The sequence below is a fragment of the Akebia trifoliata genome, chromosome 14 (assembly GCF_017979445.1).
Source record: "Akebia trifoliata isolate Shusen 1 chromosome 14, ASM1797944v1, whole genome shotgun sequence".
NCBI lineage: Eukaryota > Viridiplantae > Streptophyta > Magnoliopsida > Ranunculales > Lardizabalaceae > Akebia > Akebia trifoliata.
Window position 1 is genome coordinate 338,463 of NC_141388.1, and position 27,819 is coordinate 366,281.

Consider the following 27,819-nt stretch of genomic DNA (forward strand, 5'->3'; position numbering starts at 1 on the left):
TTGAAATAGTAATTGCAATATTTTTTTTTTCCTTTAAAAATTCTTTTTAGGCTAATATTTGATAAAAAAGAGTACTAAAAATTCCATATGTTTTTAGAAAGGACTTTTTGGTACATATTTTCAAAAAATAGTCTTTGTGATCATTGTCCCAATTATTAATTATTTTTATGGTTCTCCATTCATTACTCATTATTTCTAAGGTTAGATCATTTAAAAATCAATTATTATTTTATTATTAAATTTTTTTTTTTTGCTACATTAATTGTTTAATAATAAATCAAAAGTATCATATTCGGACTTTAAAATATTGCTGCTGTTCTTAGAAACAAAGGACTGAATCAACGTACTGAGAAATTCCTAAAAGGTCTGGTTTTACAATCATAACAGTTAAATGAAACGTTTCTGACACTGAGGAACTCTCGTTAGGGTGTGCTTGGTTCGCTAATGGATCTTCTGTCGACTGACTTGCCCAGTTAACATTGGGAAGCTCTAATCGCAATCCTTCTCTACAAGAGCTCTGGAGAAATATTTATAGTTTCATATAACCAAGGCCGCCTCTGAAAGAAGGGTACAGAGGCCGTGATCTTTTGAAGCAGAAAATATCATCGATTCGGACAGATTCAGGCCCACCTGTTTCACTTTTTGCTGCATTGTATCCATCAGAATGCAGACCTCCATATACTTGTATGCTGAGTGTCTTTTTCCGAGGTGCACCGACTTTGATATTCTCATTGAAGAAATCTATCAGCTCCTGTTGAGTGACATGCTTTAATGCTGCAACCTGTTTCATTTCCCTTAGTGAATAATGACTCGAGTATTCAAGAATTTGTGGTTCTTTCTTGCAAATATTATGCAGCCTTCTTGATAATATTTATTTAATCTGCGAGGCATTTATGGAGGTGTGCTTTTACTCTTATAGTGGAGTAAATGTACTCTGATAGTGGTAATGGGGGAAGAACATCATCCATAATATGAACAACAAAAAAGTTCTTACCTCGGCATCTTTCCTGTCAAACTTGAGAGTACCATCTACTATTTCTCTCCAGTAATATCCAGATTCCTCCCTTAAATTCTTATGCTTCTCGAGCTTCATATCGATCAGTGTGTTTACATTGCTCTGCGTAACAATAAATTTTTTAGTATCTGAGGTGATATTTAACTCTGACATTTTATAACTAAGGGAATTGTAAGCCAATATCTCAGATGAAAGCAAATAAATCACAAGGTTTCATAATTATATTAAAGATTTACATAGAATAAGTGAGCTCGTAAAGCTCTTTGAAACTGCATATAAATTCATTAAAAGAAATTTATACCAAGACCTTATTTCATCATCCCAAAATATTGGGGGTTGAATGAAAAAAATCTTGTTCATCCATTTAAAGCTGTCATGTACCATGTCTTCTGGAATTTTCATACCAAGACTGTATTTGATGCTTGATATGATGGAAATTTCATTTGCTTTCCCTCGAATGCTGATGATGATCAATCAGCAGGCTATCTCATCCTTCAACAGAGTGATGGACAAGCCAAGGTAGGAAAGGCATAGCCCAACACTTGTAGCAACCAGATAATTCCAACAAAACCCTTATGGATGGACAATAATATAGGGTTCTACCTTAATTTACTACAAAAATCCAACAGCTGGCATTGAGGTGGTATTGAAATTGCTTGATACCAGGGCTCTAGGAGGTCATTCCCTCCAATAAATCTATTTTGGTAACACAACTAAAAGAATCTACTGTTATTAATATTTATTTTATTTTATTTTTTCAGTCGGTGAAATTTTGGGAGAATGAAGTTCATCAACCAAAACATACTAACTTGAGTGCTGAGTTTTCCAAACTAATATAATTAAAGAAATTACGATTTCAGAGAGAGAAACTGACAGGACCTATCAGAGAATTATGAAGAGAGTAGATAATCAAAAAGAAGGGAAGCCAATTCTCTAGCAAATTGTTTGGCCAAGGGTGGTGCATTTCTTCCTTTCTTTTGGGAATTCTTTTCACCAATCTTGTACTTTGGGATATGGCTTTTGATGGTGATGATTACAATGCCAGACTATTATTGTCCAGAAAATTAGATATACGTTCTATGGCCAAATCATGAAACTTAATAGAGAAAAGTAACTTTTATAGTCTCTGTTGTATGCTTCAATAATCGAACTGCAGGTTGCAGTGAAAACCATACAAATATTCCAGGAAAAATAGAGTTTATAATCTCACCCTGAATTCATCACCGGTCATCTCATACAGCTTAGTCTCAAACTCCTTGAGAAATGCTTCAATTCTCAAATTAATTTGTCCTGGATCCTGTCAAATGCAACACAAATATTCCTTTATAACAGAGGAACTTAAATCTACCACAAAAAGATAATTATTCCAAGCACCTTCACTGTGGATTGGATAATAAACTGCAGTCCTCGGATGCCAGAGTCATACCTAAATGTAGAGAAATTTAAATTCTTAGATATAAACAGTAGTAATACTCTGAAGGAAGTTGGGAGAAAATAAAACTTCAAAAAAAAACCTCTGCGCAAGCACAGTTATGTATCCAAGTTGCTCAACAGAACGAAGCTGATGGAAAGCTGGTTGCTTAGCAAGAAGTGCAAAAAGCTGAAGTTTCACATTCAACATGAAATCATCCTGGTGAACCTAAAATATACACATTTTTTAGGCCTCAACGTCAGAATGAGATTATGCAAAATATAATCTAAAAGTAGTAGATAAAGGAGCATGACGGAAAAGAAATGCCATAGTTTGAATGCAACTAAGCTATGTGATAAAGAGGCAGGCACTGCTATTGGTGCTTGCCATTGATACTGTCAGATATATTGACCTCTAAGTCAACAAGTCCAAACAAATTCCATATGTTATATTTTTCTAAAATACTTTACTTCATGTCAAGTATACAATATAGAAAAGAAATGTACTAATATGCTGATATACGTTAAAATTGTTTAAGAATATCAAGTTGATGAGAATGACTAGAGATCTCTTCAAAAAACTGTGTTCCCATGTTTTTGACATATAGATGTGCCCAACACAGCAGATTCTAGAAAATGTGCATTTCCTTTTACTGTAGAAAACTTTGTAATATAAGAAGTTCCATCATATTTTGCATGATCTAAATATTAAACAACTGATATTTACCTTGAAAAAGCTTAAATATAAAGCAATGTATCAAGAATTGGATAGAATCCCACGTCCACATCTCTGTCTTAAATTGTGGGGAAGGAGTCGTTCCCTGTGCTGTACTGGTGTCCATATTACCATATCTGGTATAATAGAATCTCTGGAGTTTTTGGGGTTCTTCCTGGCAAAAGGATATTCCCTTGATTTTTTTCCCACCAGAGTTCTACGTTGACTTGTATATCTACGCTTCTAGAGTTCTACATGACAAATGAATATTGACTGGACTTGAGGGGATACTTATATGAGGCATTAAAACCAATTATGTTTGAAGGGAGAGTGAGCAATTAATAAACAACTTTAATATAGAATGGGCATAGATATGATGAGAATGTTGAGGTGGATGTGTGGACAAGGCTAGGAAAGACACATCCAAAGTGATCCAACGGAACATAGGAGTAGCCCAATAGTTGACAAAATAAAGACTAGATTGAGGTGTTTGAACTTGTTGACGGCCTCAATGAGGAGTACCCTATTGCAGGTTGAAGGCTGCCAAAGGAGGAAAGGTAAAAAAGGATGTGAACATATGCTTAATGGCGCTATGGGCCAAGGATATATTATGAGAATGAATTCATATTCATGTAACCAAGCCATATATTTTACCTAAGAACTAAAATCACATAAGAATGCTCAATTATAGTTTTTCAGATGTAGAACCAAAAATATAAAGGGAAATAAGAAAAATATATCCTGTTTACCTGAATATAGTGAACTAAGGCAGAGTTCTCGTCGCTTCTATTTAGAACTTCAATTGGATAAAAGTGATTTATGCCTCTTTCAAGCCTAATAATTCTATTTGTCAAATGCTCAGATGGGAACAGTGGTCTGCATAAGGGCTGGGGACCCTTAAAGAAAATATCTTCAATATGGAGGACCATTGACTCTGCTTCCTTTGGTTCAACGTTTCCTGAGAAATTTATGAAGTTACAACAAAAATCACTAGTAGATGTCAGCTACATAATATATATTAAACAAAACTTAAATTTATTAAGTCAACCTGCCACATAACATTCCAAGAAGGCCTTTGAGAGCATCACAGGCAAAAAATTTGCAAGATCATTGGCTTCGAGACAAGGAAGAATTTCAAGTTTTTCAGTCCAAGGCCACGAGTGATCCTCTAGTATTAATGAGCAGTAGTACATAGCCTGCTGATATGGTTGGTGAAACTTCAAATTTTGGTACTCCTTCGTTACAGTTTCCTGATTAATAAAATACATACAGAATTTAGTACCAGAAGTTTTCAAAACCTTGTGTAAATATAATAAGAAACTCATCCTGATCAAACCCTACAATAGTTCAAACAATAAACAATGGCGCTGAATTATTCTGGAAATCAAATAATGGTTATTTAAATAAACAGATCAATTTGATTTACATGGGTCACAAATTGAATGCTTTAGCACAGTTATGGGCATGGACTGTACGTGTAAAATATACATCAATTAGTTTGGTTTGGGCTGTGCTCATTCCAGCTAATCATGAACAAAGGTGAGGGCAACCCTATATCCCTACTACCACTTATCAAGATGTACCATCATTCAAACCAAACTAAAGAAGTATGTGCAAGTATCCTGTGACAATATCAGTAAACCAATGGACGAAAACAAGCTCTAAAAGAAAGGGAAAGAAAAATTTCATAGCTTTCAGACCCCAATAACAGCTGTCACTTATAAACCCAAAAAAATACCTCCCAAAATTCATATTAAACTTTAGCAATCCATAAATGTTAGATTTTGGCACGACTTAGCACCTTGGTAATACATAAACTTTGGTCTCACTTAGCACGCTGGTAAGTTGGCTGAATAATACATTTGAAAATAATAATACGTTTTAGTTCACATTACAAGAACATATACTGTATAAATTGTTTTTACTGCTAAGCTAAAAATTTAATAAATAATGAAATAATACTATTTTCTACCACAAAAATAATAACCCTTTAATTCATTGTCATTGTTAAACTAATTTTCAGATATAAGATCATACTATTTTCAAGCAGGTAAAAATTGAGAAAAAATCCGATGTAAAATGACATGCATGAAGTAATAGAAAAAAATGGCACGACAACCGAAAACCTTCAAGACAGAATCAAACTAATGCATATGATACATAATAAGCCTAAAAATTATGTTTGAAGTGCCTAAATGTCCTTTTAGACCATCTATTCTTTGGTAAGTAACACTTTTTTATATTTATAAGCATCACTACACACTGCTGCGCTGAGAATCCACTGAGTTAGACTGCACTAACATATGATTAATACGTATATAAGTTACAAAATCAGATGACATTGGAAAGTGGCAACTTAGTTAAGTTGGTAAGACATGTGCAGTGCTGTTCCCATATCCTAGGTTCAAACCCTCTTGAATCTACCTCCACCTTGCCAACCACTAACCCTTTACCTATCAAGAAAAAAAAAATCAGATGACACTGGAGTCGGCTCTCACAGGGTAGCTCCTATATTTATTTATCACATTCAAAATACATGATTAAAAATATGAAAATGTGACCCGAAAGAGTGTTACATATGTCCGGTGGAGGTTCATGGAATTTTGAGGACAATTGAGTTGGGTCTACCCCACATGGAGTAAAAAATTTGCTGCCCCCTTGGCCTTCAATGATTTTATGACCCTCTTATCAAATTACATGTGGCACTCTCCTTTTTCCAAATTCCAATAGATCTTATCAGTTTTCATGCATTGATCTCTAGCCCTTAGATTTGATTATTTTTACACTTATTTTTCTTCTTCTTCTTCTTCTTCTTTTTTTAAAAATGATTTTGTTTTCTGAACATAAATTTTCTTGCCAAAATAAAAATTGAATTAATTCAAGACATTATATAAATGAAAATTTTGACTTGTTTAATTTTGACCATTTACCAAACCATCTAAAAAGGGTATAATTTTGAACATGGTAACTGACAATTGTCCTAACACTATTTTCTTTTCAACATGTAGCAGAACTTTTAACACAACGGAGTTTTCGGGATTTGGGGCCACATAGGGCAAAACTTTTGGATGATTCAGCATGCAAGCCAGAGAACTTTGGACTGATACTCATCTTTGACCTTTGGAGGAAGATGGAAGAAAATCGAATTCTAAACAAACTGATGGTCATATCAGGCTTTCAGCTGGAGTATGTACACTGTTTCAAACTAGAATTTAAAAGACAATTTCTCTAGTATTTTGTCATTTGCATCAGATCGATTAAAATGTATTTCCAACGTCATGTGTCTTCCGACCACCAAGACATTCCTATACAGTTTGTGATTCTTGAAATATCTCCCTTCTCTTTTCACTTCACCTTGTTACGCATCTCTATGTGTAAGTCTCCTGCAAAGACTAACCCATAGAACAGAGGATACAATGGTGGCAACTCTGATGAACTATAGTATATGTTTTAATAAAATTCAAAAATAAAGTTACGCCAGCAAGACAATGAAATAGATTGAAGCATAAATGGGAATAAGAGATTTGTGCATTGATTTAATCCATCCTACTGTTTTCTTTTTTTTCTGATGTTTTCTCTGTTGAACTTTTTGTGACATTATATGGCTATGCTTTTGGTACAGCCTTCACAGAACTTTGTGTAACTGCCATTTGGCGCCCAAGGGACACGTATCTAGCACCACTAAGTTCAACATAACAAAATCTGCATAACAACATGCTGCACTTGATGACAGGGACTATAAGAAGTTACAACTATTTGATTAGAAGATTACACTGGATTTGAAAGACAAAACAGCATGCATACCATGGGACTATAAGAAGTTACAACCGTTTGAGTACCAAGATCAACCAATTAAATTACCTTGATCACAGAAAACCTATCTGCTTTTACTTTGAACTGTGCAATCTCTTCAACAATTTTGCCTACCAAGATCCTCATTTTGTGGTTATAACCAACCACAATAACCTAACAAGAAAAACCAATGAGTCAGTTCATAAAAAGTAATGATGCATCTCAGAAGATCATCATCACCAGCGTGAATATCTTTAAAATAGTTTTTGGATTATATACATCCAATTTTTATTAGCAAATATGTATACTTTTTTTTTGTAGCTGTATCGCCGTATTCAGTTTTTAGTGTGCCAAACACCTGTCAACACTTTGACACTTGGGCACCGTGCCACGTGTCTAGGTAACACTAAGTGGGGATGACGGTTATCAAGAGATGAAGTATAATATGGGAGGAAAAACCAAGAATGAGGACTCCAAAGACGATTTCAGTCATGAACGGGTGTAGGCCTGGGTTTGACGATTTCAGTAGGGGTGTCAATGGATAGCCGAAATCAGAATCCAAATTCGAAAAATCGGATTTTATCCGAAATTTTTGGATATCGGATTCGGATTCGGATGTTATTTTAACATTCGAATGAGTTTCGGATACGAATTCGGATGTTACGAAATCCGATTCGATAATATCCGCTCCGACTATAAAGACGTGTTACGTATTCATGTTATACAGCAAAACTTATATATATATATATATATATATATATGTAATCTCGTGTATTCAAGTTTTACAACGAAATTAAACTTCAAATCTTTATCTTCTTCAACCAAAACTCAAAACGTAGAACCAGCAAAGTGGGTTTCACCGTTTCGGCTGTGCAAGCTCCCACTAACCACCCTCTTCTCCGACCGGTGAACATCAAGGTAGGTATTTCCTCTCTCTCTCTCTCTCTCTCTCTCTCTCTCAATGTAAAACTAAAACCCTCTTTTTTATTTATTTATTATGCGAGCTCCATAACAACATAACCACCATCTTCTCCGGCCGGCGAGCATCAAGTAGATACTTCATCTCTCTCTCTCACTCTCTCTCTCTCTATTTCACTCAGTAAAACCCTATGTTTTATTCGAATTTTTCATACTTTTTTTTTTCAAAAATCAAAGTTTATTTGATTTTAAGACTGAAATAAGTTTAAGATTATAACTTCTGAAGTTGAAAAAATTGGAAAATCGATTAGGTTTTTGCCGATTGAAGATGTATACATCGAATCTAATTTTGTTAGGGTTTTTATTGAATTGGATATTATCGGATATCCGATATATTTTTCAAATTTGAATTCGAATTTTGGTAAATGATATCCGATCGAATTCGAATTCGAATTCGGATATCACTACTTTTTTTCGGATTCGAATTCGGATATAGCATTATCCGATCGGATACCTATCCGTTGACAGCCCTAGATTTCAGTCATGAAGGGGTGTAGGCCTGGGTTTGTGACAAGTTGCAAAGTATTGGTGATTTTCTTGATTCTCTTTCAGTGGGACCGCGGCCATCACGGCATCACGTACCAATAAAGAATCATTTACGTAATGATGTGTAGTACCTCATTTGGAAAATAAAACAAAATTATGATGGATAATCAGAAATCCATGATACCAAATAAATCAAATATGAAAAACTAAGCAATTTTCATGTGATTCTGTAATATAATCTGACAAGATCAACTGAGAAAGCAGAATCAATAACCTGGAACCCAGTATCTGTGTTGTTTATTCCATAATAGAGACCAGCAACTTGAGCATCATAAGCTGGAAATTAAGGAAACTTGAGTAAGCTCTTCATTTTGAAAAGAAATAAAAAACACCAATGAAGAAATAAAATCGGAGAATATTGCAGCAGTTACGAACAGGATAAGTGGGAATGGACAAGGGCTAAGGATTTGAGATTTTCTGTCAGGTCTTTCTTTAATTGGCTTTCTTTCGAAGCTGAGCGACCCTTATTGGGCTCAATCACTTGGTCCAGGTTAGTTCCGTCTAAAATATCTTTTTTTGTTTGGTTGGCCGCCCTTGGTAAGATTCTTACGTTGGATAATTTGATTGTGCGGGGTTGGATCATTCCCAATGGCTGTCCATTATGCTTGAGTGATGGAGAATCTGTTGATCATACTTTAGTCCATTGTTCTTTTTCTTATAATATTTGGTCAATCTTCCTTGGTATGTTCGGTATGAACTGGGTCCTCCCTCGTAAGTTTTCTTCGGTGTTAGTTGAATGGACCAATAACGCTTTCCACATCAGAAAAAGGATCCTATGGGCTATGCTTCCCTCGGCTATTGCTTGGGGAGTCTGGAACGAGAGAAACAACAGAGTGTTCAACAACAAGAGCAGTACCACTCGTGCAAGATTCTTGGAAATTTTGGGTTTGTTATACTTTTGGTCGAAGCAGAATATAGAGTTCGCGGGGACTACCTTCGACGATTTTGTTTTTAGATGGGACTCTTTATGTAATCAGTGATGTTGTTTTTGTTTTTTGTTTTTTTTCTTTGATTTGCTGCTTTTCGCTTGTTGTTTGTTCTTGAGGCTCTCTCGGCCTCTCTCTTTGTAGTTCTCCTTCTTTTCCTCAATACATTATACTTTTCAAAAAAAAAAAATATTGCAGCAGTTCACCAGAAATCAGGCATGAAAAACATCATCTAAACTGTAAAAATTAAATGTAAGTGGCAGGCAAGAGCTTATGATTTTGGAAGATCTCTTATTTGACAGATATTTTGGAAGAAATTTCAACCACTCCAACCGCATAAACTGATATTGTAAAATGAAAAATACCATGTAGATGCGTGGAACAAATAAAGATGAGGATATTTGCTTATAGTTAAAGTAAGATACTTAATTGCTGTGTGAACTTTTCCCCTCTATGTTGATTAAATCTAGATTTGAGGAAGTTGATTGGTGAAGGGCATTGATCTGGTAGATTATAGTACACTACTTCAGTGAAAGCCCTTCATATCGTAATTACATATCTTGTAATAACTAAGAAAGCTTGTATAATTGGAACACTGATTTAGGTAATGCGACATCAATTTTGCACCTTTCCTTGATTATTTCCATGCAGACTTGCATACAGTTGAAGTTATCAAGTATGGGTATGAACATGTGCTTGCACATCTGCTGACGGGTATGGGTACGAGGTATCTGAGATGCAGGTTGGAGAAGACCAAGATACAACACATAGAAGAAGAGAAAGCAAGGACGCTCATACTATCTTCTTCCTTATTCTGAATACATACTTTCTTTAAAAAGATACCCAACAGTACTTGTTCTAAAAAAAAAAAAAAAACCTTTACGATGGAGTTGGAAATTGTTGAATGGTTCAAAGTTTTCACTTCACCTCAGAATGTCTTGGCTGAGACATGATGCAGAACCATCAAGGAAGAAGAAGAAAATAGAGGGGTTAGGGAATTTGGTTTAGGATTTTCAGTAAGGAAAGTGTAAACCCAAAAGGAAAAATGAATTTTTGTTGTTGTTGCACTTATTGTAGGATAGAGAAAAGGGTTAGAGGTTAAGGTTTATAGGGTAATGATTAAAGGGTTAAGAGAATGGAGAAAGAATTAAGGGTTGAGGTTTGTAGGTTTCAAGAATCTAGATTCAAGATTTCTTGAAAAAATCAAGAAAATAAAGTTTATGGGTTGAGTTCTAAAGTAAACCACCCCATCAAGAGCACCCTTGTGACATAACTCATCTTCAGCTAAGGGTGAGTCATGTTTTCATTGTTGGAGCTATTTGCAAAAAATCACGCTCAAAAATAACATTCATATCACTAGCAAAGTTGGCTCAGACCACTTGAAAACAAACACCTTCACTTATAGAGGCCAACAACGAGCTAAGAAGATGTCGTGTTGTCCACTTTGCAAAAAAAATTTAGGATGGGCAAGGCTTCAAAAGAGTCATCTTTTGTTGAAAATGCAGGGATAAGTGCAAGGCTTGAGATTGCGCAGCACAGACATATTACAAGAGTTGTCGGTTGTGCAACAGTATAAATAGAATTTTCTGAAACATATATATATATATATGCATGGATGTTGAAAACTTGGCAGCTATGTTCACAGATGGGAATTGGTACCTATGGAGATGAGTAAAATTGTCTTAAGACAAAGAAACAGCAAATGGACCTTCTCCTACTTCTATAGCAGCATGGATTGCTTTTTTAAAAGCCAGGAAGATGTTTTACTATTATAGACTGTGCAGACCAAAAATAAACAGTACAACATGAGGCTAGTTAGAAACAGATTGGTTGTATAAGCGTTTCAAAACAATGTCAGACAGAATTAAAATGCATTTCATGTTCTGTGCTCTGAAGAACTCACCATATTCATTCAAGTAATCCATCAACAATCGTGTAAAAATATCAGTAAGAACTTCAGCTTCAGGGGAGTTGCTTGTATAAGGGCAGTTGAAATCAATCTTAACACATGCCTTAGGAGTGAAGAACATTGTATCGGGTTTAAACCACAATCTTGAATACGATGATTTCCTTAATAGAACTGGAAATTTTGCCTGATTGAATGTCCAATCAGGCCAGGTATATATAAATGGACATTTATTTTTATAAAAAAAGTAACCACATAGACGCACAAGTATATGAACACTCTTACTGTACCTTTTCATGTACGTCCTTTAGTGACAAATCCGTGGGGATGAAAACATTCGGTGTTGGTAGATGTAGATGTTCATTAGGAGCTCTTTCTATCCATTGCTGCAAAAAGATGGGAGTTTTTCTTCAAATATTATTAATTGATCAAGGACTGAGCTAAATTTGGCTAAAATAGGAGCACAAACAAAGAAAGGAATTGAAAAGTAGAAAAAGATGTACTGGATTTATAATCGCAGATCATGAACTCTAACATTTAATATCATATTTAACATACAAAAACAGACCTGTATCACTGAACCAGTAATTTTCCCCACAGAATATCCAGTTCCATACCAGGGCTCAACCATGTCAGTTTGCCCTTCAAATTTCTTTGATTCCCAAAAGATTCTGTCAAAGAGAGGACTAGTTTTTAGCAATAAAGAGATACCAATTTAAAATACATACAAAATTGTGGAACAGTATGGTACAATGAGACTTGCCATATGATCAGGTTAACCAGCAAATTGATTCATCCAGTTTCTGACCTAATTATTTCAGATGAAACAAAGAGACAGCATACAAAATATAAAAGTGCATGGTTGAAGAAAGATGGTGATATCAAGGTAGGTTAATGATGCCTAGCCCATCTTTCTAGTGGTAGGAATTATGAAAGTGAAGTACTTCATGTTGTATACAGGTATAAAATTTCTATGAAATATATACCAAAAATATTTCCATTTCAATAAGGCATGGCAGGGAAAGCTTGTGGAGGAGAGGAATAGTCAGATCTTTGAGAATAAGGAGCAGGCTTCTCACAATGTCATTCTCTTTGTGTTGGAGTTCCTTTACCTATGGGAAAAGTTGTTTAAAGGGGTGCTTTTTGAGGATTTTCTCGTTAGACGGGATGTGATTTGTAATCTAGAGATTGTGTAGTCTGTTCTGGTTGTTTGCTTTGTCTGGTAATTCTTCTAACAATTTTTTTACCTATATAAAAAATAAATTGCACTCCATTTCGTGAAACATTTTGGTGAACAATAAATTCCGACCAAAAAAAAAAATCAGATAAAAATGCAATAATCCATTGGATATTTTGATGAACATTAAATTTTAACAAAAATAAGAATAAAATATAACTATCTATAAAATTTATAAAATAACAAAAATAATAAATTGCTAGGAGAAAGGACTGTAGATTGCACCTAATATTTATTCAGTTGTAGAAATGAATTATGATTGATTACAATCAGTATCATCTTATTTTAATGAATTCAATCATTTTAGCATGTACATATAAATACGCAATGTGACATTAATGTTCTACATAGTTGAATGCATAGTATTAAATTTTGACATATTTCCATGAAATATACTGAGACGTTTCCATCTCCACAAGTCCCGATACGACATTTAACCAACAGTTTTGTTTTATTATATATGTCAGTGGATATATTAGCAATTTATTCATACAGTATTGATCTTTATTTATATATAATCCAAATAGTTTTTTATGTTAGTTTGATACTTCACAAATGTATTTTCATATCTAATATCATTTCCTACAATTTCAACATAATTCTCCTCAATATTTCTATCATTTCAATGAAATTGTCTTCATTTATACACTTTTATTTCTGGGTTGACCAAAATATAAACCGCTTCTATTTCACGTCAACCTTTGTTCTATATTCAAAGAAAGTGTTCAATCACTTAACTATCTCCTAATTCATCCAGAATTTTCCCATGCATGCATTGGGTCTTCCCTAATTATGGCAGTCTGGATTTTTTTTCTTTTGAATGGTATTGGCTCCCTTTGCTGGTTGTTGGAGCTTATGATGGGAACAAAATAGTCAAATCTTTGTCAAGAAGTATCAGTTTAGGTATGAAAATTTTGAAGATTATAAGGTAATATTTTTAAGGATTTTTTTTTTTTCATTCGAGAGTGAATTTTTAATTAGGAAACTTGGTGCGTTTTGGATTTTAGAGGCCGTTTTGGATTTTAGAGGCCTACTGTTAAGGGCTGTTTTCATTTGTACTTTTTTTATTTTATTTTTACTTTCCTTGTTTGAGGTATGGCTTCTCAACCTCCTAACTTAGTATATGTTATTGAGGCCAAACTTTCAACAGCATATAAATCAGTATTGTGAACCAAACTGCAATTCATGGTTATTTCACCATTCAACATATGCACTTATGTGTTTTTTTTCCTGGAAGATAAACAAAACAGATCAAATTTATGACTTTAGGTATTCTACCATGCTCCACACATGCCACCAGTAAAAGTAAGTTTTATGCAACAAAGTTCAACAGTTTGACTAACATCTCACTCTATTTCTTTTATTATTATCATTGATAAGCCTGTTGTTAATGAGTTCAGTAACTCGATGCTGGTGGGATTTGAACCCAGGTCTCTAGTATCATCACCCAAAGACTTTACCAACTAAGCTAGTGGGCACCTGCAGTCTCACTCAATTTCTAATTACCAGGGAGAAACAAAAGTCAAAGCGGAGGAAAAAACAATAAAAACTGCATCTCCATCATACAACAACTGCAACTTCATCATCAGCCCAAGAAAAGAAAAAATAATAGAACTTGCTGATGCAGTAACAGCTCCAACAAACATAATAGTAACAAATGCAAGCTCCAATATCACATTCATAACCAAAAAAAACAATAAAAGAGAAACAAGAATGTAAAAATAAAGCAAATCAAGAAGCGAGGATACGGATGTTCCATTCCTCATGTGGCAATTTTCAGCTTCAATTGAAAGATGGTAAGATAGATCAATTTTTATGATACCGATAAAATTACCTGACATTGTTTAGAGTAAGCTCATTCAGTACCATTTGAATAGTGCCCGGGCTGAACTTAGAAGGCAAGGATGACGCCACAAGCCAATCGTTTATGGGGTAAAGCTGAAAACATATTTTCCAAAATGTAAGCGAAAGAGGCAATTGATCCATAAATTTGGTAGTTTAGAATTCTAAGCCTATCTTAACACAAATACTCAAGAAGGAAACAATTGCTGGGGGAACCAATAGAATAAAGAGGGATATCCAGATAGAGGACTAGAAATAAAAAAGAAGAAGCAAAAAAAACAATTGAAAGATAGAGATTCCATCACTTTAAGGTTTGGATGAAATTCTGCTGGTGTAGGCTTCAAGAAATCAAGTTCTTTGCGGATGTTAAACCTTCTCTCTGCCCTCAAAAGTAATTGAAAGATATTTCTTGGAGACCACCCCAAAACTACTCCAAATAATCCAATGATACAAGCAAGAGTAACACACTCTATTTTATAGTTTCCAATTGTAGCTCATGGATAAAGTTAGGACACTGATCACTTGTCTTAAAGTGTGACATTATTTGAGGAGTTACATGTTTCATTAGAGTGAGAATAACAAGTTAAAATGTGAAAATTTATTACCACCCTCTCTCTTTTCTCATGAGGTTTATTATCAACGCGTGAAACAACTACTTAGCATCACATTCATAATTGGTTAATTTGTTAAAAGTGAAGTGAGATGAAAAATGTAAGTCACACACGCATGTGAAAATTTAAGTTAGTATAACAAAATTTCAAATGTTGACAACATGAGTTACATCTCAATCAAGATCACATATGCCTCAAACCAAATGGTGTCATACAAACAAAAAGTGTATAGACAACTTGATAAATCTCTAATTTATCATTCCAAACACCCCAAGACTGAGACTCTTAATACAATAGATTCCAAGAAAAAACAGTAACTAAAACAATCTAACTTTAAGCTCTTCTTTTTTTTTGTTTTTGATTAGTAATGATACCTTTAAGCTTTAGCATATTAGCTAAAAGGAATATACTTTTTTTTTCTAAGTTAAAATTTCATTAGAACGGGGACAAGAAGTACCAAAAATACAAAGCTAGAAAAGAAGAGAGACAAGGAAAAACAAAAAAATCCAGCTAATCTCCCAAATTACAAACTTATCCCAACGAGCGACAAAATCCTCAAAGAAAATGCCCTTGAACACTTGTGAAGCCCAACAGAAAAGTAATCCCAACACATTAATCTTGAGCTCCTCAATCGATGACTGCTTTCCTTCAAAAGTTCTCTTATTCCTTTGTTTACATAGGCCCCAACAAACGGCAAAAGGCAATAGACTCCACAAGGCCCGCTTTGAGTGGCGAAAAGGAATCCCCCAAAATAGCCACAGATTAAATAGCTTCCGGATTGTGTGAGGTAGACATCATTCCAAACCGAAAAGACTAAGGTAATGAGCCCACAACCGATTCGCTATTTCACAATGCAAAAAAGACGTGGTCAACTGTTTCAAGATCTTCCATACACAAGACGCAATAATTTGGTGTTTGAAAACCTCTTCTAATGAGTTGATCCATAGTGATTAACCTACCCAAGGATGCTTGCCATGTGAAGACTGAATATTTTTAGGGAACCTTTGTACCCCAAATCATAGAAGCGGGGAACATGGAAGTCAAAATTGATAATTCAGCCATATACATAAGAAAACTAGAAGCATATGATATTCATACCTAACTCCACAACTAAATGCATCATGAATCAATATCTCAGTGTGATGATCCAAGAAGGTTGGAATCACAAGGAATGGAAGGGCAACAAAGCAGCCACCAGTTGCTCTCCACGATGACCAGATGATGAACAAATGCATAAACTGCATCCCGAAGAAAGCAACCACAACGAAGGTTCTAATTGTGTGATGTCAAGGAATTCACTTATTCATACAATCGACAAGCATTTGAATATCCATGAATGTAGCTAAAAATACTCCTTTAGATAGATAGGTGTAAGGAGCAGAGGAAAAAGAACAAGAGAGTGGCTTAGATGAAGTGTAATATTTGAATCTTGTTCGAAGCAAAAACGGGATGAATTGTTTTAACAAAGAAGATTGACTACCACCATGTTATCTAGAAAACTCTTTCCTTGTTCTCTCATGAATTACCACCAAGTTCCCCATCAAGTTATCATCACTAATTGGACGTGCTTAGCTTGAGTGATAGCTTTTGTGACCTGAAGAAAACTTATAATGATTTATACGACAAGTTGGGTACAAGTTGGTGTGAATTAGGGAATGAAAACTAATGATCTAAATAATGTAATGTACATTAAAAGCAAAGATGAGAAAGAATTAGTAAGAGATGAAGAGATAAAGAAAAAGTGGAGGCATTATTTTTAGAAACTATTAAATGATGACCACCAAAGAAACTTGGGGCTAGTAAGAGATACAAGAGAGATTCGACAACTTTTGTTATCTTGAGACCTTATAAAAAAGGTTGCCCAAAGAATCAGAGATGGATGGTTAAAGTGGAGGCTCGCTTCTTATGGTGATATGTGACAAATGCTGATAGGGACATCAAAGCTTGAAGAGTAGATTTTAATTTTTTATTTAATTTCCTGTTTTAGAACTTTAATTTTATGTTTTATGGGCTTATTTTGATGTTTTATTAGCCCATGGTTTGAGTATAATATTTAGGAGCAATTAAGTAACTTTAGTTTGTCTATTATTTAAGTTTATTAGGTTTGAAAAATTAGGAGAAAGAAAGTTACAAAATTAAATCATTTATTTGGTATTTTAGTTTGATTAGAATTCTTGAATTTATTTTCTTTATATATAAATTGTATTAAGATTTTTTTAACGAAGAATTTGATGAATAAAGAAAGAGTTTCTTTCACGGAATGAAGTAAATTCTCCACCATTCTTAGTGTGATTCCAAGATTTTATCTTTCTATCCTTTCTTTTTCTTTCTTCTAATCTTTATTTTTCTTTAAGTTATTTTCTCTCAACTTTATTGAATTCTGAATTCTTGATTCTCAAAACCTACATATCTCAACTCTTAATCATTTCCCCATTTTCTTAACCTTTAATCATTACCCTACAAGCCTTAATATTTAACCCTTTCCTAATCCTATAAACTTAGATTAATCATAATTCCAAAATGTCAAAATTAAACCTTGCAAACCAAACCCTTGGGGTTGACCCTAAAATTTTAAGGTATCCCTATTGTAGCCCAAATCATTAACCCAATCCCAAACCAAATTCCCCCCATTACCATCTTCTTACCTTACCGTCCTGCATCAAATGCATACCAATCAAATTAAAAGGAAATATTTACAAGACAATAATAAGGATAACTATGCTTCATGGAGTTGAATACTTGGCACCGTTTACAATATGTTGGGGTATATGAAAAGATTGTAATAATCACATTTTTTAGGGGAAGGATTCTAAGATTGAAGATTTAGTTTTATCGATTTTGACACTCATGTTCTCTTGGAGCAAACTTTACAAGGAATTCAAAGGGATTTTCTTTGAAGATTTTATTGTTAGATGGGATATGGTTTATACTTTGTCACTAGAGTAGTTGTTCAGAGTTTTCTGTTGCTCTTTCTCTTTTTTGCTTTGTTTCTTTGTTGTTTTGGGTTGGTCCCTCGACCCCCTTGTTTTTTTTTTTACTTCTCAATAAAATTATCTTTAACATTAAAAAAAAATTATTGAGCAGACAAGAAACATAATAAATTGAGCATAACAGAAACTAGGAGTAAAGACCATAAAAGATTAAATTAGAAAAAAATGCATGTAAACATTGATAGAAAAAAGAAAGAAAACTTAACATGTTTAAGTGACTAATTTTGTACTTCAAATCTACCATTTGACTTACCTGCATGTTTGATGCAACATTAACCGCATAATTAATTGGAGGAATTTTATCTTGATAGTGGAACACTGTCTCACAAATGGCTGAAAGCTTTGTCAACAGAATACATTGTGTTAGAAACTTTTAAAACCAAAATAAAACAGTACTACTACTACAAATATGCAATAATGTAAGAATATATGTTGAGAAGACAAAACGAGTAAGAAAATTTAACAAGTGTGTACTCTTCTCCATCAAATCCAAGCAGACAAACGTCCAAGAATAAAATTTAAAACAACTATGACAGCAATTATTCAAATATGGAACACTCTTTCAAATGGCCGAAATACATCGTGTTAAAAACTCTGAATACCAAAAATGAGATATAGGACTATAAATGTGCAATATTTTAATAATATACGTTAACAAGCCAAAAATAATAAGAAAAACCAACAAAGAATATTCATCTCCGTCAAATCAATGCAGACAAAAGCCAAAATATAGACAAAACAAACTTTAATATTTCTTTTTTTGATAGGTAGGCTAGACTTGAACCCATGACCTCAAACTTGCTTTGCAATGTGTCGTAATAACTGAACTATGGGTCTAAGCCCCCTTTACTATTTCTAGCGGCAGATCCTTAAAAAAATGACAAGATGACTCAAAATGATATACTCCCAACTATTATTAAGTATGTTACCAGCAAATACATAGTGAGTTGGATTATTGGAAATAGATTGCATTTATTATATTTTCATCCTTTGCACATAAAAACTAGCAAAAAATAGGTAGGGAAACCTTTCCCATGAAAAAAATTGTGAATTTAATTCTAACAATCAAAATAGCTCTTCCACAGGTGAATAATGATTTAAGCAATTACTTGTGTATTATTTTTCTCAAAATTTGATCGTCCTTGACAAGGACATGTAAAAGCAAGTTGTAGACCAATAAAGTCCAATTTTACAACTTTGATACAGCCATCCCAATTTAGCATAAGCACACAAAGGGTGATTACAAGCTGAAAAAGAGCAGCTTGAAAGATTTGAGAATCCGTGATGCTTTCCAAGTATACGAGTACATAGAAATTCAAAATTCACCAACCTCATCAAAAATCCATCTATTAACACCAGATTTCTGTAAGAGGAAAATGTACTTGAACAGCAATCCAACAATATCTTCCATATGCTCTGCAATTCAGAGTAGGCGCAATTTAAATTCTGGACCAATCTGTCAGAATAAACAGAGGTTTAAATTGCCCTAAAAATGGTTTAGAATATATAAAGAAAACAGACATTTACGGATAAACAAAGGGAAGATCAAAGTGAGGCTGGATAAGGACCATAAAAGGCCTAATGCCAAGCATCAGAAAAAGGAACTAACCATGGCCAGCATCAGTAAGATCAATGACAACTTTAAAGAAGGAAAACTCGTAAGTCTCATCTAGTTCACCTGCGGACAAACTTGTAGCCCATCCTGCAAGATTTTGGAAAATATCCAGATTTAAGATGCCTTATCAGAATAAACAAATTGCAATGAGAATGGAGGGGCTAACGTCAACCAGCACAAGAAGGTGATCATGAAGAGAGAACCCTACAAACCATGTTACTAAAAGTAACATACTAGAATAAATACATACGCATAACTCTCATCCAACCCACCTTTCACGTGTGCAAGGCATTGGATGAACTAATCAATATTACATGCTACCAAGTGAAAACAGACACCTATATCTGTTGCATTCCCACATAGTCATGAATGACATCCTGTGCAAGCATGAATATAAATTGTATCTAGATAGGCAGTTGTCTTTCAAAACATTACAACCCATCATGTAAGTACCTAGAAGCCAAAAAGATCACAAGGATGTGGCATATCAAATCTCTGGTTGTTAAGACACTGGTTCTCCAAACGATACTCTTACAATATTTTAAGGACGTGGCATAAAATTGTTCTAATGGAAAAGAGGAGCATTTTTTTGGGCAAATCAGTGGCTATAAAAAGTCCAGCTTATTTTGCGCAGCTGTGGTTGCTTACTAATCTGATAAAAATGATGAAAAGGGATAGCAATATTATAATCCCCTTGTGTTAATTTACTATGTCAAACAATTCATTTAAACATTAAAATTGTGCAACACACCAAAGAACCACCATGGACCATAGGAGCAAGGTTTAAAATCTCATCTCAAAGCAATGTTTCAGACAGGAGAAAATCCGAGACTACCTCGATCCAAACAATGAGACAAACAGAAACATTGAATGTTTTGGGGTCAATGTTTTGATTTGGTCTCGGTCGAAACCAAATGTCTCAGCCGAGACATTCTGAGATGGTACAAAACTTTTAACCATGCATAGAAGCACAATTTTAATATATTGAAAACAATGCTTATCAAATTTATAATTTCTAAAATAAACAGAAGGTCTGATGTGAGAAATTTTAATGTTATAAGGACTGAAGCAGGCTAACCCTTGGAAATGTGTGCAAAACCCACCTAGTTTTTTCAAGATGTAAAACAGAGACCCCTCTCCTTCATGGCCAATAAGGTGACTAAGATACCTACTGGGGGCTTCTTTGTAATGACGAATTTCTGGAGTAACTGGCCATGTTACTGTCAATTTGTGACCTTGCTTTATTGGGACAGTTTTGACAAGAATCTGAAACAAAATAACAGAAACGACATAATTTCATGATTTCCCACTCCTGCATCTAGAATTTTTGTGCAGTATATGCAATTAAACCATTAAAATCAAGAAATACCTGAAGATGTTCAGGCATACAAGGCTGACCCGGATAGTGGAAACAACTTTGATCAGTGTTCTGAATTTCCTGGAATTTGTGTTCCACCAGGCTTTGAATTTCATCAAGACTCTCTGAAATCACCCATAAGTCTTAACTCTGAACAATGAATAACATTATGGAGTCGCAGCATTGTCCTACATTTTTTTTGCTAGGCAAATGAGGTCTTAGTGCTCAGTAATTAGTAGGTGAAGGTGGTATTAACACTCAGACTTCAACCAACTTAGCAAACTGGCAACTTCAATAGTCCTACATATACATATGCAAAAGTAACCACTTACTTTTCCCATATACAACTAGACGCATAAGGTTAGCTGAATAGTTGTTTTCATAGAATTTAATAAGCTCATGTCTTGTATCCAGCCCCTTTTCTTTTGGACGAACCTCCAAAGTATCCCAATTTCCTGAAATAGTGAACACATTGTTAGCACATAATAGGAGGAAATGAATGACATTCAGAACTACCGTCAAATGCGCTACCAGTAAATGTCAAAAAGGAGAACAGCAAACATCAGTATGCCCATTGGCTGAACTTTCAGAATGCCCATCAGATTAAAAAAAAAAAAAAACATAAAAGAGAACATTTCACATCTTCAAATAATAATAAATGTTGATGATGATAAAAGAAAAAAAAAGAGAACATTAGGACAAGAGGGTCTCCATGTAGGGAAACGAAAGTCAACCCATGTACCCAAATTGCATTTAAGAAGGTGTAAGTTACAAGGTTTAAAAAAATGAACAACTGTGAAGAACCAATGTATCACAAGAAGTTGCTGGGAATATGCACATTGGCAGTTACTGTGCCAGACTGCCAGCTCATATAGGAAACAGATAGCTTCAATATAACAAATCATACAGTAACCAGCAAAACATCATCACTAGCAGATGTTTATTTAGGAGATGGCCAACCTCGATAGTTCCAAAATAGTTTCACAATTCAATTTATCTTTCCCTCACATGAAATAGGATCAAGGTTCTAACATTTTTTCTTAAATGGATCAAAATTCTATCATCAAATCATCTTGCTTTTCATAAGTAAATAACTTGTACTAATGTAAAAGGTGCACTTATTAGAAAATAAAGATCCTTGTGTTTAAAGAATCTCTGTTTAGATAAATTTTGGCTGGGTGGTCTGCCAACTCATTTGCTTCCTAAGCATATTTTTTTTTGCTTTTCTGTTACACCATCCCCAATTGACTTCCGAACAACGTTAATAACATTTGACCATCTCCACAGCCCTCATACCTTCCCGCTCACCCATATGGCATTTGAAGAACTATAACCACCTTTTAAAGTTTTATTTGGATATTCAAAACCTTTGAGCAAGTGATTTGTTTTCTTCTTTAGATCTTTGAAATCCAGATTCGTCAGGGAATGGACTCTCTTCCAGATACGGTAGGGAAAGTTATCCAAGTCTACCAGTGCCCTTTTGGGAATAGGGAGTATGGTTCCAACAAATCTCTACTTTGAAGTTTGAAAACTGCCAATGGCCTTGGATTCTGGAATCTCATATAGGTACAGGTGCTTCTAGTGTGCATCCAGAAGAAGAAAGGTATGTTTATGCGATTTTATATGATCAAAGAAATTCAGGACTCAACTATGAACATCCAGTTCTCACATCTATTTAACAACAAAAATGCCAATTGAGCAGGAGAACACCATATATTTTTATTTTATTTTACATAGATAAAGGGTTAGTGGTTTAGCAAACGAAGTTGGGTTCACACGTTATCCTCTCTTCATAGCATTCAAAAAGACACAAAGCCCAGTTACCAAAAGAGTGGTCTCCCGATAAGATGTCTTGTTCAACCCACATCTCTAGTAGTGCTCCACCACACCCAGTCCCACTATATGGAGTTTTCCTGATTAGTAAGTAGATCCCCTACTTCACGAACTCCAGACAAGGGCCCAATTCAAAAGACACAGTCAGCAGGCTCTGATACCAAACTTGCAACAACCATCTTCCTGTTAAGCTGTTATTGCTTCAGCCGCATATGCTAAAAACCACTGATACCGACCATTAGACTCCAAATAGCATGGCAGATCTTGAAATTTACTGAAGTTTCAAAATCCCATACACTTCACAATCACTATAGATCAAAAACCTGACTCCTAAATTCCCAAAGAAAAACAATTTCACATAATCCTAGCTCTGCTGACACTTGCATATAAATATAACAACTTCTGTACGAAGTACATCTAAGTGACACAGTAAATCTCCCAAGTTAAGCAGATAAAAATCTTCAACATTTAACAGTCAACATATCCCAAATCACCAGGAATCACAAAACCTATTACCTAAAATCCCAGAGTAAGTTCACATGAGTTTTTTAGGTATAAATAATTAATCTCATATCAAGCAATTGAACCCGCAGAAAATAAGAATGAGAAGAAAAAAAATACACTACAGCAGTGAAAAGGGAACTGTATAACTTATAAACCCAATAACAAAACAGTATACAAATATAATAGTCAGGTTAGTTAATATATTACCAATAGTGAAAAGAAGCTTAAAATGATTACCTGTATTGAATTTATGATATGGGTGGTCCTCTGCACATAGATGTTTCTGAAGCTGTAAAGTAATACCAATTTCATGCAAAGTAAGCAAATTAGAAGGAAGTAATTTTCTTCATAGTACCATTACTAGGACAAGTACTACATAAAACCTAAGATCATGCCTCATTGCATGATCTCAATTGTAAATTCAGGATCTCTAGTCCGATGTGGATGAATTAATTAAAAAGATTCGTGAGGAGCATATAAATGGAATTAAGCTTCCAATCAGTTATACTTCTTCTGAAACCAAAACCCAAACTCCCAAGATCAATACTCGCCTCTCCAAATTATAAAATCTCAGGTTTTCTCCTTGTGCAACAAAGCATAAAGTGTTGCAAAGGCATATTTAAGAGGTCTCCCCCCACACCATCTTCCAAAAACATAATCCTATACCCTCTGCCAACCTAGAATCTGATTCCTCTTTCAATCTCTAATGAGAGTTCCACAACATCTCTCCACAGTCCATACTGTCTCTCATCCTGATTTGTTTTTACCATACTTTTCCGCTCACCATTTTCAAAGAGATACAAATTGCTAAAGTTAGGGAACCAATTATGTCCTCCTTTGTTTATTATAATAGCCCAAAGCTTGTGGTTCTTACTAGCTATTGGGATAACAAGGAGGTGAAGTATTCATTCGTATGGAGCTGGGGTCTGGACCTCAAACTAGTGCAAAATCTTTAAATTTAGTAAAGCTATAGTGACCTATCAGAAAACCCAATCTATAGACTTTGACTCCTATAAGAATCATAGGACCTATTCATTCCTATATGAATACTTCAAAATAAATCTCCATCATCTTAGGATCCTTGAAAAATAGTTGTAATATGTGATAAATTAAAATGCAACACTCCACAAAGAGGTTCAGCTCATAGTTTTACAGAAATGGAAGACATAAATTGCATTGACCAATACCTGAGACATTCGCCAAGCATCAGACAGTAAGTTTTTTTGGTGCTCTAGATAAATGGAAAAAAGAAAGAATTGTTAGTTGCTAGGTAATGAAATCAACATAAATTACGAAATATATTACTGAAATAATTTATCAAATATACTAGTGATAAGAACAAAAGATACAGGAAATTTATGGTAGATAATAACTCTCAAATTGTTCAACTCACCAGAATCAACAGCTTTTATTTCCCTCGTGGTTGCATCAGGAGACATCAATGGTTTGATAAAGAATTGTGCAAATCTGAATAGCAAACATTGTAGCTCATAAATTTTAATAGAAACAAAGGATAAAAAGCCACTAGTTAATTAATGAGAAAGATCACACAGAATCCTACCTGTCCAGGGCCTCCTCAAAACATTCTGCGTTAATGTCAAAAAAATAGTTTGTATTCTCAGAACTGGTAAAAGCATTCGTAGAACCCCCATGCTGAGTGTCACAAAGAGATAACACATGACCGATAAACATTAACACCAGAAGATAGTAATCGTACAAAAGGATCATTTATTTGTGATTTGTGTTTAAGACGAACTTGAAAGAAAAAAACATAACATCAGAATGTTTCGCCAATAGTGTAAAGTTTTAATCAAGGTATAAAATCTCAGTTTCATTGTCTACTTCGGTCAACCTGGAAATTGAAACAATTCCTAGTAATATTTCGATCAGTATGGAAGTTAATACAATTTTTATGGCAATAATGGGATGTTGTGGAAATGATACCAGTACTGAGAAAATTTTCACAGAAGCTAGGAAAATGATAAAGCAAATACTAAAACACTCACATAAGTCACAAAACTAAAATAAACAACCATACGGAATGTGTAAATGAAGATTAGTAGCACTACATATATACACGGAAGTATGAATAATAATGTCTTATTGACTACACAGACCTTAATGCGTAAAACACTTACTTTAAAAAAATATATCAGGATACATGAAGAAAAACAAAGCTTGAAAAAATAATATCCAACTGACATTTGTGAAGCATGAATATCAATTAGAAATTAGAACCAGTGTCACTGTCATGTTTAAAAACAAATACAAGAATTCGTATGCCATAAAATACCTCTGAAATGTACTTCGAATAACTGTCTTCCAATGGATATTTTTCACTAGCATAGAACAGCATATGCTCTACAAAACAGAGCACAATGCAAAAGGATTGGAAGAAAGTTCTAGAAAGAAAGACAAAATCATTATAGAGTAAAGAGTAAAGGTACCCAATACTTGTCCTCCACCTTAAAAAAATAAATAAAAAATCGTTTTTGAAGTATCATAAAACTCCCAAAACAATTCAGAACTGAAACTATACAACACGATTGACCACACATCGTTCATGGACTACACAAAACAATATCATGCAAGGAACACAATCATATGGTGGATGAGCAAAGCAAGCGCTAAAAATTAAAAAGAGACATAAAGTTAAAAGGTTACTAATTATATAAAAAGGATTTTAGGAATAACTATGGCAAATAAAAAAATAACTATTTTGAAAACCTTGTTCACAAAGCTATGGCACCTATTTGGGAAAGGTTCATCATATTACACATAATATTAAATGCACCAAAGGACATGAAACAAAACAGTGTACATAAAGAATGAGGGAAAACCTACTATTTTTACAATGAGCAACATCACCTGTGCTCATCACTATTACCATTGTCGTTGTCGTGTTATTCCAAGAATATTGGTTCAGTAAACATGAACCCTATTCTCTCATTTAATTCTACCTAGTGTGATATCCATGTTTGCGTCGTTCAAATTCAATACATGGAGTCATTTAAGCGTAGTAAGCTTATCATTGTCGATTTATGACAAAAGAAGGTGAGATTTACTTGTAATATTTTGGTAGTTTCATTGTCAAGGACCAGAGCTAACATATAATGAGATTTTTTTTTTATATTGCTTTCGGGATGTTTGTTGAAAAAAATCACTCTGTTAAATTCTTTTGGGGTTGTTCTTTTGTAAATCACTTGATTTATAACTCTTTTTTCTTTTATGCATTTAGGCTAAAATAGTATTAAATAATTGGGGGAAAAAAAGAGCATCAGATCGTAAGAATTACAAGACCACATAGCTTCGCAAATTCATCTTAAAATTCTATTTAAGAAATTCAAAATTTTGCTTGAAAATTGCTAAAAGAAGTACCGAAACCACCATGAAAATTAAGCTTACCAAGAAAGTGAGCTAGACCTTCGAGACCATCAGGATCGCTAAATGAACCAACGTTAACATTCATTGAAGCGGCAGCCTAAAATGATCGACACAAAGAGGGATTAAGATTATATCAATCGAAACAGAATTGCAGAAATCCAAAATTAAAGAAATTGATAGATCGCCATTAGAAAACCTTGTCGGTTTCAGGATCACTGATGAGGAGGACCTCGAGAGAGTTAGAGAGAACGATCCTCCTGTACTCTCTCTTGTCCGTACGTGGCTTTATTATCTCTGATCCTTCTTTGCCCACGGCCATTTCTTCTTCTTCTACTACTACTACTACTTCTCTGGTTTTCTCTCTGCGTCGCGCGTCGACCGTTTCTTTTTTCTTTGTATATTTATAGATGGCGGCGCATGGAGTCAATGATGAAGGTCTTTGGAAACAAAACAGCAGACCCAAGTCCCCAAGTCGTTTCCCTATTACACTCACCAAAAATCCAAAAAACAGGCATCTTTTATTAACTTAAAATTTGTTGATTGCTAGAGACTCGACAAACTTTTCTTCTCTCTTAATATTTTACATTTGTTGAAATCTACTTAAACCCTACCGAGTGTCGTGAGCTGACACTTTGACATCTAATAAAAATATGATTCGATGTCACAAACTTGTAGATAATGAAATTTTAAGAATTTTGATTTTTTTTTTTTCTGTTAAATTTTAAGATAAAAAAATAATTATTGTGTTACTGTCAATTATATAAAACATAAAGATAGATCCAAAATTTATTGATTGATAATTATTTATTATTATAAAATAAATAATATTTTGCCTATGGTATGAAATATAATATTTGATAACTATTTGTTACATAAAATAATTACTTTGTTATTTATTGTACAAATCCCATGTATAAAGAAACTTTCTTTTGATTGGTAAATATTTACTACAATAAAACATATATTTTGTTGCCAATTGTATAACTATAAAAATAAAAGGTGGGGGAAAAATATTTTAGATTTTTTTTTTAATTTTTCATGTTTTAATCGGTTCGGTTCTAATTTTGATTTGGTTCAGGTTTGGTTCGATTTTCAAGGTTGGAACTCGAATCCAGACCGAAATAGTTTGATTCGACTCGATTGGGCTTTGGTTCCAGC

The 27,819-nt window shown here is 34.1% G+C and overlaps 1 protein-coding gene across 2 annotated transcripts; it reads right to left on the reverse strand.

Moving 5' to 3' along the window:
• Positions 1–209: 209 nt before the first annotated feature.
• On the reverse strand, positions 210–27,144 carry LOC147385225 (Insulinase (Peptidase family M16) family protein). Of its 2 annotated transcripts, none has more exons than XM_086423697.1 (26): positions 26,858–27,141; positions 26,683–26,758; positions 25,571–25,638; positions 24,839–24,930; positions 24,671–24,744; positions 24,465–24,508; positions 23,515–23,566; positions 21,273–21,395; positions 20,953–21,065; positions 20,687–20,849; positions 19,578–19,670; positions 19,299–19,384; positions 18,222–18,308; positions 14,360–14,463; positions 11,857–11,959; positions 11,579–11,674; positions 11,286–11,475; positions 8,671–8,732; positions 7,002–7,106; positions 4,189–4,390; positions 3,890–4,098; positions 2,530–2,654; positions 2,390–2,441; positions 2,226–2,312; positions 995–1,117; positions 210–781 (listed from the first exon to the last, which is right to left on the reverse strand). In XM_086423697.1, exons 1-26 carry the CDS (start codon positions 26,978–26,980, stop codon positions 530–532), a joined length of 2,904 nt encoding a protein of 967 aa, XP_086279823.1. In that variant the 5' UTR covers positions 26,981–27,141; the 3' UTR covers positions 210–529. The 2 variants fall into 2 exon arrangements, with proteins under 2 accessions (XP_086279823.1, XP_086279825.1); XM_086423699.1 differs by having other exon boundaries at positions 757–880; positions 26,858–27,144.
• Positions 27,145–27,819: the final 675 nt, after the last annotated feature.